This window comes from Lissotriton vulgaris, chromosome 9, assembly GCF_964263255.1.
Source record: "Lissotriton vulgaris chromosome 9, aLisVul1.2, whole genome shotgun sequence".
Lineage (NCBI taxonomy): Eukaryota > Metazoa > Chordata > Amphibia > Caudata > Salamandridae > Lissotriton > Lissotriton vulgaris.
The window spans coordinates 895,372,881-895,393,275 of record NC_141697.1 but is presented as its reverse complement, the minus strand read 5'-3'; the positions used below and the strand labels follow the sequence as shown (position 1 = coordinate 895,393,275).

General features: G+C 41.1%; 1 protein-coding gene across 2 annotated transcripts in view; it reads right to left on the bottom strand.

Annotated features, from left to right (window-relative positions):
• The window catches only part of LOC147692459 (mitogen-activated protein kinase kinase kinase kinase 5-like), a 742,536-nt gene that overhangs the window by 321,900 nt on the left and 400,241 nt on the right, over nt 1–20,395 (bottom strand). For both annotated transcript variants that reach the window (XM_086938659.1, XM_086938658.1), the window contains exon 10: nt 19,177–19,239. In XM_086938659.1, coding sequence (XP_086794785.1) covers nt 19,177–19,239 — 63 coding nt within the window. The remainder of the gene's footprint in view (nt 1–19,176; nt 19,240–20,395) is intronic.

Genomic DNA, 20,395 nt, shown 5'->3' with positions numbered 1-20,395 from the left:
GCTGTCCGTGTGTTGCAGAATAAATTAATTTACTCACGGAAATCCTGGGTCTCCTGTTTTCTGGCGGCGCTGCGGTGATATTGAGACTACGGCGCTGTTTCGTGAGAACTTGTGTGGATATATATATATATATATATCACGCTTCAAGGCTGCGCAGGCGAGCGTTTCTCCTTTCGCCACCGCCCGCGGTAGACAAGACACGGACCCAAATCTAGTGCATATTTTAGTTTATTGTCCCAAAAACCGTCAGAGACGCGTTTCACCGCTCGCGCGGCTTGTTCACTCGACAATAATTGTTCTTGTGAAAGGCAATTTAAAGTGACAGTGCTCATTTGTGAAATACCACGTGATATGGCAATGGACATAGAGAAAATACTGTCGTTTTCCTTATCATTGTTAAATACAAAACTCATATTGGCATCATGCTATATTGTCTATACATGTAAAATACATATTGCCAATGCATGCATCAACTTGACTTTTAAATAAACTCAGTGTTTGTTTGAATACATATAGAATACCATAAATTCATGGCATTTCTAAACTTTCTTAATATCGGTAAAATACCAAAATATCATGTATTTGGAAAACAGTTCCCATTCTTGGCATATCGTATTTAAAGTGCTTAATGTGAATAAAGGGCTTAAAATATTTTTGATAATTTTTCAACTTTTCTTAGCACGCGTTTCCAACTTATTGATAATTAATATGTACTTGTCTTGATAGTTTTTGTTTACTTGCACATAATATATCATCAGTTTCCTTAGATTGTGGCATATTCACATATATACGATCAAGGTACGTGGAAGCGGAGCGAAAAACTGTAAATCTATTCTCAACTAAATGCACCACCCTTCTTGATAAGTCGAGTCAAGTCGAGAGATATTTTATTCAGCCATTAAAAGCCATAAAAGCAAACATTTAGTAAGACATACAGGGCTAGATGAAGGTATTTGCAAATTACCGATTCTAAAATACAGAATTTTACCGATTCGGTATTTTAGAATCTGTAATTGCAATGTAGATAAAAATTCAGTAAAAAATACCAAATCGGTAAGATTCGGTATTTACCCAATCAGTATTTACTGATTTGGTATTTGCCATTGATTCCTATGGGCCTGGAGGCCCATAGGGATGAATGTCAATTACCGAATTGGTAATTACCGATTCAGTAAAATTCCGAAAAAGTCAAGGGTGGCAGGGTGTCACTTTGACACCCTGTTGCACCCCTGATTAGTGCTTGTGTGTCATGTGGCATACATACATGCCCTAAGGGCATGTATGTGTGCCACATGGCACAGGTGTAAATGCACATTTATGCATTTACATAGGAATTCCTTATGTACCATCAACTAATAGTTGGTGGTAAATAACGAATCCTTGAAGCCCTGTAGCACTGTTTACAGTGCTACCTACATGTCAAAATACAGATTCGGTAATTTTACCAAATCGGTAAATTTACCGATTCGGTAAAATTACCGAATGTGTATTTTGAGATGCCCTACATCTCAGTATCCAAATACCGGTTGGTAACGGCCGAAAATCGGTATTTTTGGCCATTACCGACCGGCATTTGGATACCTACATCTAGCCCACAGTAATTGAAAGACCCCACATGTACAATAAAAAAATCCAAATCATGTAGGTAAATAGGCTAAATCAACAGTACAAACAAGTAAAATTAAAAACTCATTATTAAAAGCCAGCACTAAACGTAATAATAAACATAAAATACAATGGGTAAAGTGCAAGAGTAATAAAACGTTAACTCGGTAACTAGACTAGGGTGTTGGCATAATGGTCACAGGGTGGCACATATAGTTCCCAGAACACAGTTAGAAGATACAGCCTGGCTACTGCAAAGACAACCTCTTCCTATATCTTGTGGCCCCTGTTAAAAAGCTGGTGGCCCCAAAACAAACCATGGGAAGAGAAAGCATTTGAAGAAATAGTAATGCAGGCCTTACTTGAGCAAATTGACAATTTCCGAGCAGCGAAAGTATAAACTTTTTGCATAGGGGGGTCATAAAATTCACAGAAAAAGATAAAATGTAGAGTATCCTGCTCAGAAAAATTGTCACAAGGGCAGGGCTTTAGTGCACCAGGATTCATGTAGCCTTTGGGAAAGGCTAATAACCAGGATACCAGATTCAATCGGAATCTGGTTAACACAAAGTGATGGTATGCTTTCTTGATATTTTTTCCTTGATATTTTTGCCCATGATATTGTTGTACAATGATATTCTTGAAACCATATTTTGACATACAACCTCAGGATATTTTCGTTCCCCAGGCTTGATTCATTATTTGAATCTTTTCACTAATTATTTTTGTGTGCATTATTCCAGGCTTGATTCCAGAGAATGCAAGGCTATGTGTTAGTTTTGTCTCTATTGTGAACCTTCTGGGGGCGCTCTAGCCAGATGCTTATATCGCTTATGTACAAAAAATGGCAATAAGATAGAGTAATGAACTGGGTATAAATAAAGGCAACGTGGTAAGTGCAAGTTCATTTCAATTTTTGCATTAAATCAAAATCAAGTATTCCAAGGTCAGCACATTCTTTAGACCCCACACTGACATTGTAGCATGACATTGTAGTGTACAGTGAGAGGGGCATATTAACAATGAAATGGTGGAGTGCGGCATTAGCCTTCCTGGCTTACCACTGCACTCCGCCTTTTCAAAAATGCAGGGCTGCACCATATTTACAAACATATGGTGCAGCCCTGCGTTTTCCCTGCGCTGGCGCTAAACGTAGCAACCTAGCACCAATGCAAGCACTCTTGCACCATTATGCCAGGGTGTCTGGGTTGAGGAGAAGATTGTTTATGTGTAGGAATGTCCCCCTTCCTTCAGATAAACAATCTTTTTCATGCCGTTTTATAATTTTTATGTGTGAGGCTTAACACATTACACATAGAAGTTGCAAAACAGCATTCTTTTAAAGTGATTGTTTATGTGCAGGAAGGAGGAATACATGGGTGAACACCCACCACAACATCTAATGCCCTCCCCTTTCCCGCTATATAAAGCGTGAAAGGGTGCCTTATTTACAAGGCAGTGTTAACCCCTTCGCCGCGGGGCTAATTCACCTGCGGTGCAGGGCGGAGGGACCGTGCGCATCCCCACAGTGCTTGTGACGAGCTCTGCTCGTCACGCTGCACGGTGCCGCTGTGCTCATGACGAGATCAGCACGTCATGACCACACCCATTTTTGTGGAACGCACAGCAGGGAAATTATCCCTGCGTGTGAGCGCCACGCAGGTCATGACGAACTCAGCTCATCATGAGCGCAGCGCAACCGTGCCTCATGACGAGCTGAGCTCGTCAAGAGCACAAAAGGGGTTAAGCCCCGTTGATTGGCTTAACGTTGCCTTGTAAATAAGGCGAGGCCCCTATTGCTATCACAACATTACTGAAAGTGACGTTGTAGTGGTGATAGGGGCTTGTAAAAATGCCCCCAGAGTGCTTTAGGGTGTCACCCAGCTTCGAGAAGAGATTTACGAAAGAATAGCCCTCATGATTGCCTTCGCTCCCACTGGTGTCCAGTTAACTGCCTACTCTCTGTCAATGTGCACTTTCTATTTTCTGCCTGTCCATCATTCTCTGGATCCCTTTCACTCTGACCTGCTTGCAGAGAACTCGATTTGCCCCTTCCTGCTTCCTATGTAGCTTTACTCCTTCCTCAATTCTCTCCCGATCAGTCTCCTACCCGTTTGCTTTTCCTCCATATCTGATGCTGTGGCCCTATCTGCGCTATTGATTATTTTTATATTTGTAGCATTAACCAGGTGCCAGAGCACACCAGATCGTGTGACATTATGCCAATAAGCGTACACATTAAATGGAAGGGAATGTGTTGAACAAAGCAGGGATTAGTTGACGATGCCATGTAACTTGAATATTTATATATTAGCGTGTCGATCATCGACCTGTAGATTCTGTGTGAACTCTGTTGGAAGTGGGCAAAAGAAGAGAAGCAGAAAGGAGGACAGATATAGAAGTCTGGAGCTAACATAAGGAATAGAAGCCACCTTCAGGCATCACCAGCTTGGGGAAGTAGGGTGTCCAAAATTGCAGCTAAGAGATGCGATTAAGGCTCTTTTTCCAGGAGGGAATGGAAGGTGCTATACAAGTTTGTGCGTATCACTGAAAATCCTTGCACTGTTCCTATAGGGTTGAACAAAAAAAACTGGAGACATTTCAGCACAAGAACAGATTCAACTCACCCACTGAGAAATCATTTCCAGATTCAAATAAGGGAGAAATTTCATAGCAAAAATAAGAAAAATAATTTATATCTATCGAGAACGCATGAAGAGGACAGGATGAACAGATGTCAAAGGATTCCCTAAGCATGATTAAAGGTACAGGGCCATATTAACAAGCAATAGCGATAATTATCGCTATTGCTTGGTTAGCGTGAAAAAATTAAAGCCGAGCTGCGGCGATTTTTATCGCAGATAAACCTTGGTATTACCAAGGTTTATCGCAAATGGGATAAAAATCGGCCGCAATGCATGAATATCGCTGAAAAGTCAGCGATATTCATGCATTAGCGAGCTAATGCTCTTAGCCATGTTATCCACCTCCCATTGGATAACATGGCTAAGAACTGCTCAGGGCAGGTGTTAGCTTTTGGAGATATTCGCGCTTAGCGCGAATATCTCCAAAAGCTGGTAATAGGAGATAGCGATGTTAGCGACTGTTTCCAGTCGCTAACATCTTGGCACGCCCACTTTGCATGTCATTAGTGATAAATATCACTGACATGCAAAGCGGGGCCCAAGATGGTCGCTATCTCCTACTAGCTGTCGCTAACTGGTGTTAGCGACAGCTAGGTAATAGGGAGATAGTTTTATCTCCGCTTTCTTGGCTTTTAAAGCCAAAAAAGCGGAGATAAACCCCCTTGATAATATGCCTCACATTTTTTTTATGAACAACAGCCAAACTGACTATCGTTGGGAACGAGATACTGGAAAAAGAAAATAATTTAGATGCATACCCTCTGGAAACATTAAATCTAATTGCAAGCAAAGAGAGTAGCAGTGTACAATATCACTGAAGCATCTTTTAATATACTGTTACTTCAGTATGTACAAGTGTAACCTATTGTAGCGCTTAGTGCCTAGAAATGTAAGGTGAGTTAATATCAGAAATGTAACCTGAACTTGTGCAGACAAATAAATATTGAAATAGGGCCTTCTTCGATTGGAAACGCATTATGTGTTGAAATGTTTTTTTTATGATAATAGGCAAATGTGGTTAAATCGAAAACGTGTTAATCTTTTAACAGGAAATATATATGAGTAAATAGAAAATTATATACAGAAATAGAGCTATGTATTTTCACGCCCTTGGACTTTAACAAAGATTTTTCTCTAACTTGGGCTGATCTTTGTTGCTGAAACCCGATTGGAATCATTGTCTACAGCTTTGGTGCAAGTGAATGCGATGTGCAGTGAATCTATTATGAAACTTTCTAGATGAGCGGTGCTTAACCTATGTGGAATATGCAGGATTTCTAATTGTTTTTTTAAGTTTGATTTAGGATACCAGCATATCTTTGAGTACACTATCACATTTTTAGAAGTTTAATGATCAATTTTTTTGATTAGCCATGGTGGATTAATTTACTGTAGTCAGTCATATCGAGTTTATTAATTTTATGGGGGAGCTTCAGTTTGTACTAACATGAAGGTAAGTCCTGCGAAATCTTTATGCATTTCCCAAGAAGTACTAGACACCATAAAGCATTAAACTCAGTTGGAGGACTGGCAATTTTAACTAACAGCTCTGTTGCCTTGGATTGGCCAATGGAGTCAGGAGCAGAGTAGAACATTGTAGCTGTCAAAAGCCGTAGCCCTAGTGGTGGACTTTTCTATGAGAAGTTAAAAATCAAGGGGCATATCAGTCAGTCAGTCGAATTTCTTTATTCGATTAATAAAAATCAAAAAAGGTGAACACATAATACATTTAAATCATTACTCGCACATCATCAAAGCCCAGCGTTAAAATTATCGCCGCTTTAGCGCCCGTTTCCTCAACGCCCAGCTTTGCATGGCTAATGAGATGCAAAGTGGGTGTAACACACAGAAATTACCAGGAAAATGTCGCTAAGCGACAGTACTCCTATTATCAATCTGCACGCTAACCTGTGCAGCAAGGATAAAAGTAGCGCTAACCTTGCTTATCGCAGGTTTCCTTACGCCTGCTTTTCATCTGACTAAGCCATAATAGCCTATGGGTGGTGGATTATAACCTTGACACCACCCTGCCCTATCTACAAGGTTTTGCCTATCGCTATATTTCCAGCGATGATCGCACATTTTGCCTCTATCGCTGGATTTTATATCGCATTGAAGATAGGTGTTGGTGATAACGCCCTATCTCTGCGATATTATCCAGCGATAGCCGGCGATAATTATACTTGCGCTAAGTGCACTGAGCGATAATTATTGTGGGGCCTTGTAGATATGTCCCTAAGTTAGTTCCAGTCCAAGTCTAACGAGTTCAACTGAGAATTCTGCTGATGTGACAAGTCAAGTTGAATGGCTGATCTATGAAGGTTGGGCTTGGGGTTCACATGGTTTGCAGGAAGGATTGTTTCTAGAAATGGGGTTACATAATCACAATACATTTTTAAATGAATGCCTGATTAGTATTTATTGGTAATACAATAGTGCATGTCAGGTATTTTAAGATTGCTCCAAGCCAGGAGCCTGACTCTGGTTGTATTGTCAAAATTCCTAATTTAATTTACAATGTACTATGGTGGTTTGCATACCCTTTTAAAGATTTTTAATGAAATCAAATAAAAGTATTATGTCTTGACTTGACTTGAATCTGATTAGCATCATAAGAATCTGACTACCCTTCTATTAAAATAATAATATTTTGAACAGTCAATACATTTTTGTTACATTAGATGCAGACCAAAAGTAAACTGCTGAAGAAACAAAACTGATTTTATTTTATTTAGTAGATTGGCGCGTTCTGTCTGAAATCAATGAGTTGGACAGTGCCTCACAAGTGTATCATAAATTGAAGCTTACACCAATGACAAATCAGTTCATTATGAACTCTGTAAAGGAGAGATGTTAAGGAACAGATAACTAGCCAGGAAAGAGAAATTGGAAAAAAGAGTAGAGGCCAGAACCGCGAGAGATTCTGGGCTTGGTTGTATGTTGATGTTTTCTGAATAAAAATTCAGACTATGATTATTACCATGGGCCTTTCAACAGTCATCCAGGCAGAATGTCATATTTCCAGAGGCAATTCCTGCCAGACTAATTAGTGATGGTCCCCTGTGTCGGGAAAAGAAGGCAATCAGATATATAGTATGTGGTGCATAGTATTAAAGTGAATGTCTTTAAGTAGAAATGGAATAACATATAGTTTTTTTACAAGAGTGTTTCAAGTATGTCATTTTTGTTGAATTTTTAGGATGAACTAAAATAATCCATTTACTCTTTATGAAGTTTCCTCCTTTATCCACAGCTTCAGCCTAACACTTTAGGATGGTTATTGGGGATGGCACTTTAATGAAGAGCTTTGGGTTTGATAGGAGAGTCTAAACATTTTTTTCCTAGGCTATCTGAATTCTAAATACAGTCAAACATTTAATGAATACTTCACACATCTCTCATCAACACACTTGGTATCAGAGGGGATCTGAGAAAGCCAGAGGGTACTGATTCCTCTGAAAAAAAACAATCCTAATCACACCAAAGTCCGCCTGGCTATACGTGAACAGGAGGAGAAGGATGATAGCGTCTGTGTACTGTATGAGGAAAAGATTGAGGGAGAATTTTCCTTCAGAACCTGACCTGAAGGTATTGGAGCGCTTTCCATGTGCACCAGTGACATCACACAAGGGCACAATCACCCTTGCCACACTTTTAGGACAAATGTACTGCGTTTCCGACGACTCTCGCATGGTGGTCTCCCCGCCAAGAAAAGGTACATATACCGGCACTGCCTCTATGGGTTCCCTGTGCCTCTCCTGCCGCAGCTGAGGGAGCTCTGATATCGGCTGTGGCAGCTGTCTGGAGGCGGTGTTTCTGCTCACATCCTAATAAGGCAGTTGGACTGCCAAGGAAGCAGGCAGTTGGACCACCAAAAAGCCACACCGGTTTACTTGCCGCTGAAGTCATAATCAGGCCCTTAGTAAATAAATTTTATGTAAATAGATTTGCATAGAGAATGGGACTGTTTTTATCGTATGTACTTTTATGAATTTTATGAAATTCGAATAAAGGTCTTTTGAATTGAATTGAATTGAATCGTTCTTATATAAACAATTGTAGATGGAAACAAAATTGAATTTTAAATGTGTGTTTAAAGTTCATGGTTTTCATTATTAGTAATATGTGTTTGCTGCTAAGTAATCATGGAAACTATTTACAGCAGCATGAGAACATTAGTTGTACTCTCATTCAGTTAAATGGGAGGCTGTTCGGAATCACCACAATGTTTACTGTTTGGGTGGTATTTTAGAGTATGTAAGAAAAATTAAAGCTTGGAAATCTGCTGTTTCAGTAGATAGAACTGGGACGCAAGATAAACATTTTTGCTAGATTTGATTTTTTGCAAGCTTGACTTCAATAACGGTTTCCTTGCGACTTCGGTCACTTTGATTGTTGCCTCTGTGGGTTAATGTGAAGGTTAATGTTGGGGATTGTCCTTAGGTGAGGAATTACAAGAGATTTTGTTTGATAAAATAAACCATGAACTAATTTTAATTAAATGTAGTTACTGTTATTTTTTTATTTTTTTTTTCTGTAATTTTTTATTTATTTTTTATTTTGTAGTTACTGTTATTTTTAATAGCTCAATACTATGTACAATTTAAAAACACCATTACTGTAGAAAAATCAAAGCTCGATTCTTCAGAAGGTTCTCCACTTCCTTCTGTCATATGCTGGTCATAGCAAATAATGTAGAAATGTACTCAAAATATTAAGTTAGGGGAGGGCAGAATTGATGCTTCCAAACTGGGACGGTTATGCTGTATTGCAACCACAAACATAAGACCTAATCATTTCATTGAGCTATAATGACCTAAGAGGCCTGAGGACTCAATAAACAGAAAGCAGGATAGAGATGCCTTATACGTCTTTAATGGAGTGGCATATCAATATTCAAAACCAGTGCAAATCCAGTGCTATTTTTTAATGGCATGCAAATGAATGTGCCAGATTCTGTACAGAAGGAGAACAATGAAGGCTTTTTCATCACCTACCTCGGAGACTCAGATACGACTTAATAATGCTTTGTAAAGAAAGTTAAGAATAGTGCACATGAGGATGATGAGGTGATAAAGTGACTGTTGATTTACTTGCCAAGAGGGAACCATCACTTTTTCTAATACAACTGTTGCTTCTTTCCTTCCTTTAGGGAACAATTTCAATTACACATATTAATGTGGCATGGGGGGGGGGGAGGGGGGCAGTGGCCCAACCTAAAAAGTGCCTACTGATCTTATCAAATTTGAGCATCATCCTGTAAGTTAGAGACTGGTCAAATTATACAAGTTGATAACATGATTTAGCATTGGGGAAAGGATTTCAGAAGAGTTTTTTTTGTTGCACCTCAATAATAGGTGATATTGAATTTCTTTTCAACATCTGATAGAACTGATTCACATCTTCATCTCTACATCTTTTTACGATAGTGCATTTTCAAAGAGATTATACATCAAGAAATGTTGACACTGTGTCCAAGCACTTATCGTAAAAACATGTTTTAAAGGCCAATCAAAATATAATTCTATTTTTTGTTTGATCCAACCTGAACAAGCCTGCCTTAGGCAAAAAGAGTAAGGTAAGATTAAAAATGAGGACGTTTAACGCACACTCTATTTTACATTTAAAATGCTTTCTTAGAATAGTTATGAGTAGTTCTTTGTTCCTGAGGAAAGCACAGAGGTTTAGGTCAACCTTCCTGTAGAATTATTTGCTCCAGAAAATTTGTAATATTCAATGTAAGTACACTATGAAAGTGGTAATCATCATTCTGCATGCATAGATTATTAACAGCAACTATGATTTTAAATCACTGCATCATTTATGCACTATACAGAACAGAATGCATTGACCTCAGTAAAGAATGACTGTAGGAAACCCTCGGGGTTTGCCATGTAAATAATAATACCATCTACATAAAAAGAATTTCATTTCAATTGATTTAATTACTTATATTTTCAGACTTGTTCTAATAATCACAAGGCAATGTTCCAATGTAAATATTAAGAGGAGAAATGAATGGTGGGATAGGACCATTTGCAAAAACACAGACTTTGGCATCTATGTAAAGAAGCTTGGCCAACATTGTGAATCCAGGGACAATACCAGACCAGCAAAGATCCTGTGTGTAAAGTCTCCAAGACAATGCGATCAAATGCCCTTTTAGCGATTCAGGTGAGTGTTGCACCTGGGTTTCCTGAAAGGAGCCTTTGAAATTCCATCACAAAAACACCTGCATTTTCCAATGAGAGAAATGTATATATATAATAAGAATAGTGTAGTCCACGTGAAGCAGTTGGGATATTTCATTTTCCAATCTCAAGGCAAGAATCTTTGCAAAACCTTTGCAGTCAGTATTAATATTTCAGTAAAACAGCAGTGTACCAGTGTAGTATTGGAAGCAGTGCCTAAATCATGCCTGACAGATTTGGGTCCTATTGTATGGTGGCATACTCTGCAGATCCCTGCACACCATGGATTTTGCTCCTCCACATCCAGTTGGGAAACTAGATGGAGGAGCTGTGTTGCATGATCCCACACCTCTGTATGCACATCAACTTCTCTGTTTGTTCTGGCCATGAGATAAAGTCAGCCGATAGAAGGCCTACAGACTGGAAATAAAGGGCATTCACAGCGCTGCTCTTGCACTGGACAGACATGTGAGTTGCAAAGGCACAAAATGTTCATCTGGGAAATTAGAGTCACAACATTAGTGGTTGTAAAAGTAAGGTCAATGTTAACATTAAAGTAATGATAAAGTAATGAGGCTTCTAAAGCCACAGCAGGAAGGAAAGTGGAAAAAGTGAAATTAGTGATTATGATATTTGGTTGCACATGTGTATGGAACTGTTCAAATCCTTGAAGATATAGGTTGAAACAGCCAACTCAATTCTTGTTTTCTTGTATATATATCAACAGACACCTCAAGATATTGAAATTGCGACAAATATAATTGACAGATATTTAGAAAGATATGCTGATAAAATTAAGACATTAGTGAATGTGGACTCTGTGAACCCTCCAAATGTGGAGTATTACATGTCAGGCAGCAATTACTTAATGGGCTGGAATGTGCCTGAGAGGCAGAACTTTTTTTATTGGAGGGGTAAAACCCCACACCGTTGTGTAGGACCAGACTGGTCTGTGACTGCGGGCATTACAATATATTGTAATCCATCGTTTGTTTTAATACAAAGTGGTCTAGGAGGAGAGTGGAAACTAGTCACTTTATTTTAATGCAAATGAGGAAAATGAAATTTGGCCCTCCAACACTATGATGCATTGCTTCCTAAATTCACTTAACTGCTCAACAAGACTAAGGGATTGTGAGACGTTGAGTTGTTAGTTGACTGGGAGGTGAACCATGGTCAAGCAACAGCCTCAATCCCTTGCAGAGTGAGTCACAAAAAGTCACTAAATTAACCTGTGCTTAATCCTGGGTAGCTTGGCACAAAAATCAGCCAGGCTAAACTTAGGAGCTATGCGTAAAGTATTTATGCTGTACATAAACAGTAATAAAGTGGAAACTCAAAACAAGAAAAATTGCACACCAATTTAGAAATATAGAGTAAATTGTCATAAACTATTTGACACCAAAAAAACTAATATCCAATCAGTAGAAACCGAGTTATGAAGTTGTAAAGTTTTTAGTGAAAACTAGGGCCTAAAAGATCAAATCGCAAACCGTGGACATCCACTCAAATGAGACTGGGTCAAAGTCGAAAAATATGGCCAACTGCAAAGGAGCACGGTTCGCATACAAGAGGTGGATTGGGACTGGTCAGTTATTACTTTTGGACTTAGAAGAAATGTTGAGAAAAAATTTCTGAAAAGGTAAAGTTCAGTGGGGCAAGGCTGCAGGCAATGTCCTAGGAGGGAGCGTCGTGGTCGGGGAGCCTTGAGTCAAAGCCATGGTGAAGAGTTCTATGTTCAGACTTGATCTCTTTTTTGGATGTTGAAAATCCCCAGTGGGATGAGGAAGAGTGCTGTAGCCAAAGATAGTTCCACAAGGTTGGATACCCCTTTGGCAAAGGTCAGCTAAACAGGATTTGCTGCTGCGGAGAAGGATGTAGCAGGAGAAACAGTGAATTCAATCTGACAGGCGATGCACCTTGGGTGGATGGGTAAGCAGGTTGGTCCTGGTCTACTCCTAGTTCTCAGAGCAGTTTTTGGCCAAAAATGTTTAAGACCTCAGCTTTGGAATTTGATCATCTGGGCACCTTTAGCACCACAACCAAGGGACCAAGACTGGAGGGACACATCTTTGGGGTTCAGGACTCACTCAGGTTGGATTCAGGTGCAGGTTCATGATGGTGGGAGCCTTTTGTGTCTCTGTGGCTTTGAGTAGGAGGCCAGCACACTAGCCCTTGGCTTAACTCTGGTAGTCCAGGGTTCAGGTGAATCTATATCTCAAGTATAATTACCATCTTAGGTTGGAATGTGGCAGGGCTTCATAGTAAGATTAGTTTACCTGAATGGTTAGATTTCGTGATTGGTTTCAACATTTTTTGTTTACTGGAAACATGGGCCGTGGAACCTACCTATCTGAATGGTTATAAAACATTTAATTTGTCAGCTGTTCCATCGAGACATGACAGACATAAGGGGGGCATTTGCATTTATGTGTCAAATGAATCTACTGTAAGTGTAAAATTCCCTAATATCTATTACCAAATTGCCTCTGACAAGCTTTTAGGCTCCACAAACTTGATCTTAGTAAATTTTTATAATAATGCTTGCAATTCTGTGATATTGTCTGTCATGGATCAACTAAATTCTAGAAGCTTTAACTACTAAGGGGAAAGGAAATATTATTTTGGTGTGGGGAGGGGATTTTAACATCAAACTGTGTAAAATAGCATCCAGCAAGATCTGTGGTTTCACTTCCCCATCAAATGATGATGTGACCCATTTTTTACACTTGGATTACGGTGAAAAACTTAATGAATTTATTTGCAAATTTAATCTGGATTACAGCAACGAATTTGGTAGCAGACCAGTTGTGGTTCCTTGCACTTATGATGGTGGCAGGGGCAAAAGTGTTATTGATTTTATACTTTTTCCTAACCGATACTCAGCTTTAGTCACTGATTTTACAATTCACAATATAGCAATGAGGGATCACTTCCCGCAGAGCCTAAGGCTTAACATTTGCTGCTTAAAAGATCAAGGGGTCTGTCACACTATGTCAGTTGAAAACATAGAATTGTTGCGAACCAATGTTTACACCCAAAGGTGCTCTATGATCGAACTGAATGGTTTCCTAGTGCAACTAGTTTACCAACAAAGAAGGGCCTTCAACGTATGTCTCGATGACTCAGCAGGTGCCTATATTATTATGGGTTCAGAAAAGGGGTGGTGATGGACAGAGTATCTGAATTAAGCAGAACACTCCTACCCAGTCAACAGATCAGGGCTTGATCCATTACCGTTTTTTAGCTCACTGCACCATCCCAGCTCAGAACCTGGCTACATGCAAATTAGTCTGTCCCTGGCCCAGTGCATCATGGGAACAGGGCAGACCAAACTACCAAGCCAATTCTTTTACTGGAAAGGAAACAAGCTTCCGGGGACCGGTTCCTGGCATTACAGCTGTCTTCGGCCCGGCTTGCTTGAATCCTGATGGTGCAGTGAGCAAGGGACTCACATCTGAGCATACCCTTCCACGCTTATGGTGGACAAAACGATTCAGAAAAGGGGGTGGTGATGGACAGAGTATCTGAATTAAGCAGAACACTCCTACCTAGTCAACAGATCCGGGGCTTGATCCATCACCATTTTTTAGCTCACTGCACCATCCCAGCTCGGAACAATGACGTTACAACGCGTTATTTTACAACGCAGACCGTTACATCGCAATTTTTACAACGCAGGATCCATTACAATGCATGCCTTTACAACGCATGTCATTACATAGCAGATACTATTACAACGCATGCCATAACAACGTAAGTATAGGTAAGTATATCTTTTTTAAAATAATGTAATTTAGTTAATTTAATTTAATTAATTTAATTATATTAATTTTAAAAAAGTAATTAATTTAATTTAATTTAATTATTGTAATTTAATTAATTTATAAATTGTAAATAATATAATTTAATTTATTATAATAAATTTAATTTAAATAATTTTAAAATAATAATTAATATAATTTAATTTAATTTAATTAATGTAATTTAATTAATTTATAAATTGTAAATAATATAATTTAATTTTATTAATTTAATTAATTTGAAAAATGTAATTAATTTAATTTAAGAAATGTAATTTAATTAATTTATTAATTGTAAATAATATAATTAATTTAATTTAATTTAATTAAATTAATTTAATTAATTTAATTTTTTTAAAGTCGTGTTTTTAAAAAAAGTGAACACTAAAAATACCCCTGTACCCCAAAAACCAAAACCCAGCCCTAAAACCTAAAAATACCCCTGTACCCCAAAAACCAAAACCCAGCCCTAAAACCTAAAAATACCCCTGTACCCCAAAAACCAAACCCAGCCCTAAAACCTAAAAATACCACTGTACCCCAAAAACCAAACCCAGCCCTAAAACCTAAAAATACCCCTGTACCCCAAAACCCAAACCCAGCCCTAAAACCTAAAAATACCCCTGTACCCCAAAAACCAAACCCAGCCCTAAAACCAAAAAATACCCCTGTACCCCAAAAACTAAACCCAGCCCTAAAACCTAAAAATACCCCTGTACCCCAAAAACCAAACCCAGCCCTAAAACCTAAAAATACCCCTGTACCCCAAAAACCAAACCCAGCCCTAAAACCTAAAAATACCCCTGTACCCCAAAAACCAAAACCCAGCCCTAAAACCTAAAAATACCCCTGTACCCCAAAAACCAAACCCAGCCCTAAAACCTAAAAATACCCCTGTACCCCAAAAACCAAACCCAGCTCTAAAACACTAAAAATACCCAAACACCCCAAAACATATACCTCAGTACCCCAAAAGATATACTCCTATACTCATACTTATTTTTTTAAATTACTTAAATTAATATATTTAATTTATTTTATTTAAATACATAAATTAATATCTTTATTTTTAATATTAATTAAATTAATTAATTAATGTAAAATAAAATATAAAATAAAATTATATACTTACCTATACTTACGTTGTAATGGCATGCGTTGTAATAGCATCTGCTATGTAATGACATGCGTTGTAAAGGCATGCATTGTAATGGATCCTGCGTTGTAAAAGTTGCGATGTAATGGTAGTGCGTTGTAAAAGTTGCGTTGTAACGGGTGTTTCCCTCTCAGCTCAGAACCTGGCTACATGCAAATTAGTCTGTCCCTGGCCCAGTGCATCATGGGAACAGGGCAGACCAAACTACCAAGCCAATTCTTTTACTGGAAAGGAAACAAGCTTCCGGAAGGGGCGCCCCTTAGGAAGACAGGACCCGTCTCTCCGCTGCCATATCCCAGGCATTAGCTGGTTTGAGACGGATGTACCCGCCCGTCTCTGAGTCCACAGTGACTCACTATCGCTGATTCTTTCAACCCAGACCCCAGACGCCAGGTCGGAAATATCACCGGCTATATTGACCATTACCCCATTTGTGCTTACAGCCCTGAAGTGTCACGGGCTCCTTGCCCGCTTGACGAAACACGTGTCGGCTGATCATTTGCTTTTGAAGTTACCTTTCGACAAAGGAAGGTCAAATACAATCCTTTGAAGAACAAAAAGACTTTCTATTGTGTCCACTTTGTTTAATTTACTACCTATTGTGTTCTTTTGATTAAGCATGATACATGTATACACCTCACTTAACGTGTGCACAGGATTCTTGTCAAAGTTGTCATGTTTATGCGGTTGTTAGAGTCTAATCCCTTCTTGTTCATTCAAGAAAGTTTCTAGTGACCTCTGAGTTAGCTGGCACACACAATTAAGTTTAATGTACTCGATAGAGACATACTGACCTCAGTCCCCTGTCAAATCTATAGTGTATATTATTCCAATGCGCAGAGCCTATTAGGGATATAGGAACTACACTACACTGCAAAGTGTGATGGTAACAGCACTATATCGGCAACGTCGGTGGAGACTTCATCCTCCACTTTGGTAAATGATTGGTCTGCCTTAATTTTTATCTGGAAGAGGTCACCCTGGCTAGAAGTTCAAGCATGGGAGGTAAAGCACCAGGGCCTGATGGGGTCCCTATTGATTTGTTTAAGGTGAAGGTGGAGCTTTGGAGCCCCCTCTTAACCCTAGTTTTTAGATCATGCCAGAGCGTAGGGGACCTTCTACATGGTCTGAGTCCCATATTGTACCAATTTTTAAAAATGGAGACCGCAACTGCCCTGCAAACTACAGATTTATCAGACTTTGACCTAGAGCACAAGAGAGACAGACAGAAGAGGTAAAAACAATGGATAAGAAGATAGAGAAAACAGTGACAGAGGGAGAAAGCCAGAATGCAAAAGAATCCTAAAGCATTAGGTAAAGATACTGGAAGATCAGGGTGTTGAAAGAAAAAGGCATAAAATGGAATTAAGACTATGCCGCCTTGGAAATCAGGAAATTGGCATTGGGCAGTGCCTCTGCATTTTCCAAATTAAAAACTGTCTACTATTTTAGGATCAATCAATCAATCATTGACACTTATAAAGCGCGCTACATACCCGTAGGGTCTCAAGGCGCTGGGGGGGGGGGGGGTGCCGCTACTGCTCGAACAGCCAGGTCTTTAGCTTCTTCCTGAAGGAGAGGTGGTCTTGGGTCAGGCGCAGGTCGGTCGGGAGGGAGTTCCAGGTCTTGGCGGCCAGGTAGGAGAAGGACCTTCCTCCTGTAGTCGCTCTTCGGATGCGGGGGACGGCGGCGAGGGCGTGGTTGGCTGATCGGAGGTGGCGTTTGGGAGCGTAGAAGTTGACTCGGCTGTTGAGGTAGCTCGGGCCTTGGTCGTGTAGGGCTTTGTGTGCGTGGGTGAGGAGGCGGAAGGTGATTCTTTTGTTGACGGGGAGCCAGTGAAGGTCTCTCAGATGTCCGGAGATGTGGCTGGTTCGTGGGATGTCGAGGATGAGTCTGGCTGAGGCGTTCTGGATCCGCTGGAGTCTCTTCTGGAGCTTGGCGGTGGTACCGGCGTAGAGGGCGTTGCCGTAGTCCAGTCGGCTGGTGACGAGGGCCTGGGTGACGGTCTTCCTGGTCTCGGTGGGGATCCACCAGAAGATCTTCCGTAGCATGCGTAGGATGTTGAAGCACGCCGAGGAGACGTTGTTGACTTGCCTGGTCATGGAGAGGGAGGAGTCCAGGATGAAGCCCAGGTTGCGTGCATGGTCTGTCGGTTTGGGTGCGGTGCCCAGGGCGGGAGGCCACCAGGAGTCGTCCCAGGCGGAGGGTGAGGAGCCCAGGATGAGGACCTCCGTCTTGTCCGAGTTCAGTTTCAGGCGGCTGGTCGTCATCCACTCGGCTACCTCTTTCATCCCTTCGTGCAGGTTGGCTCTGGCGGCGGCGGGGTCGTTGGTCAGGGAGAGGATCAGCTGGGTATCGTCGGCGTAGGAGATTATGCTGAGGTTGTGTTTGCGTACGATGGCCGCGAGGGGGCTCATGTAGACGTTGAAGAGGGTGGGGCTCAGAGATGATCCTTGGGGGACGCCGCAGATGACTTCGGAGGCCTCTGACTTGTACGGTGGTAGGCGGACTCTCTGTGTTCTTCCGTCGAGGAAGGAGATGATCCATTCCAGCGCCTTGTCCTGGATTCCGATGTTGCTGAGGCGCCGTACTAGGGTGCGGTGGCAGACCGTGTCGAATGCCGCGGAGAGGTCTAGGAGGATGAGGGCCGCTGTTTCTCCATTGTCCATCAGGGCTCGGATGTCATCGGTGGCGGCGATGAGGGCGGTCTCGGTGCTGTGGTTGGCTCGGAAGCCGGACTGTGAGGGGTCGAGGGATCCGTTCGTCTCGAGGAAGGCGGCCATCTGCTTGTTGACGGTCTTCTCGATGACTTTGGCTGGAAACGGGAGGAGCGAGATGGGGCGGTAATTCTTGAGGTCGGTGGGGTCCGCTGTTGGTTTCTTGAGTAGAGCGCTGAGTTCGGCGTGTTTCCAGCTCTCAGGGAAGATGGTGGTGTCGAAGGATGTGTTGATGATGTCTCGCAGGTGGGGTGCGATGACAGCGTCGGCCTTGTTGAAGACGTGGTGAGGGCAGGGGTCGGTCGGTGATCCGGAGTGGACGGAGTTCATCGTGCGGATGGTGTCTTCGGTGCTGATCGGGGTCCAGGCGTGGAGGGTGGCGGTGGGGGGTGGTTGTTCGGTCATGGTGTGCGTTGGTTGGTTGTTGAAGCTGTTGTGTATGTCCGCGATCTTGTTGTGGAAGTATGAAGCGAGGGAGTTGCAGAGGTCTTGCGATGGGGTGATGTCGTTGTTTCCTGCGCTGGGGTTGGAAAGCTCTTTCACGATGTTGAAGAGTTCCTTGCAGTTGTGTGCGTTGTTGTCCAACCGGTCCTTGAATGCTGTTTTCTTGGCGGCGCGGATCAGCTGGTGGTGTTTCCGGGTGGCAAGTTTGATGTATGTTTCCAGAGCCACAACATATCTGCAACTGGCCTCTTTCATAAAATGTGCATCCACTTTTAGGATCTGTAATTACTCGTTTTCATGCATTTGTCTGCCTACCAACTTGGGGAGCTAAGGCTCACTGAACTCCTTACTGTTGGAAGCTACATAAAACGATGGACAGGTTCCAAAGCAGAGAAGAAAAGAAAGCATTGAATGAACCATCGTATTACAGGAAACTAGGATTAGACACAGCTTTTGCAGGGATGTAGAACTGATTTGGAAGGTGTTTATTTGCCTTTGTAGGCACTGAAACTGACTTCACTAGTATCTCCAGTGTCACCCAGAGAAGATGGATGTCATTGTCTCTTTAGCAGAAATCTCCTCTCTGTCCCATGGCCCATGACACATCAGACTCACCACTTAGATTTATCTTTCAGCTTCGGAGGCTGGTAGCCACTCTTGGACATCAGGAAAAGAACCCTGGAGAAGGGAGAGGAGAGATTAAACAAAGCATGCAGAGTTTTAATTTTTTGAATTTAGATCATGTTTTCTTCTTTTTCAGTATTTACATATTAATCACCCAGTCTTGTCACTTTCTCATACAACCCTTTCAGTGAGAGCATGGCAATTGTTTGATGCAGACACATACTCTTACGTCCTTTCCCCCTGACAGAAGCTCTAGATTCCACCACAGCAGCCACGAAGATGAACTCTAAAGTCACACAACCAATGTAACCCATAAGTATTAAAATTAGGTTCAAAGTACTTATCTGTATTACGTAACAATGTATTAGGTTGTAAAAGAACTTGAGAAGATGGCTATTTGGCAGGGATGAGGCTCAGCAGTAGAGCTCTCTCTATCTGTGACCACTTAAACATCTGCTCTAATAAGTAATACCTGACAAGGTTTCTCCAAAAGCACAAAAAAAGATCTCCCCTTGCCAAATGCAAAGTCAATAAGATAGTTAAATTATGGTCATGATTGTATAACTCCCCGATGACCCTGGATGGTACTTCAGCGTGAAGACACTTAATGTACAGAGGTAGTGTTAGGCGGTTCCCACCCTGCCAGGCGCTGATGGGAGTACAACGCAGGGCAGCAAGCAACTTTCCTTGCTGCACTGTGTGAAATGTAAGAAAATCTGCCCACATACCTTAGAAGCTGAGCCTTCAGTGTCTACAGCCCTCCGAAGCAGCCAAGAAATCCAAATAACCGAGAACTATATTAGTATTGTGAGTGAAGCAACGAATCTGCATCACAACATATTGGATTTCCTAAATCTATTATTAGCATTAATGAATGAGGTGAAGGATAATTAGATAGCCGAATCCCTTCGTGAAACTCTTAGAGAATGAGAAATTACCAGAAGCCTGGGGTACCATATTACCGATTCCCCCGGTAATTACTCATTTCTCCTGGTTAGTTCTTCTTTTCATGTGTGCTGCATTGTGCAGCACTCATAGAAAGAGGAATATGACTCTATGACAGTATCCCTTTCTGCAAAAAAACAATCCTGCCTGTAAATGATGCAATGATGCCTGCATTGGTGCTAGGCCGTAAACTGTGCACTAGTGCAAGGTGAGAGCAAAATTGCTCCATATCTTTGTAAATAGGGGCATTTTTGTCCTCTTCTTT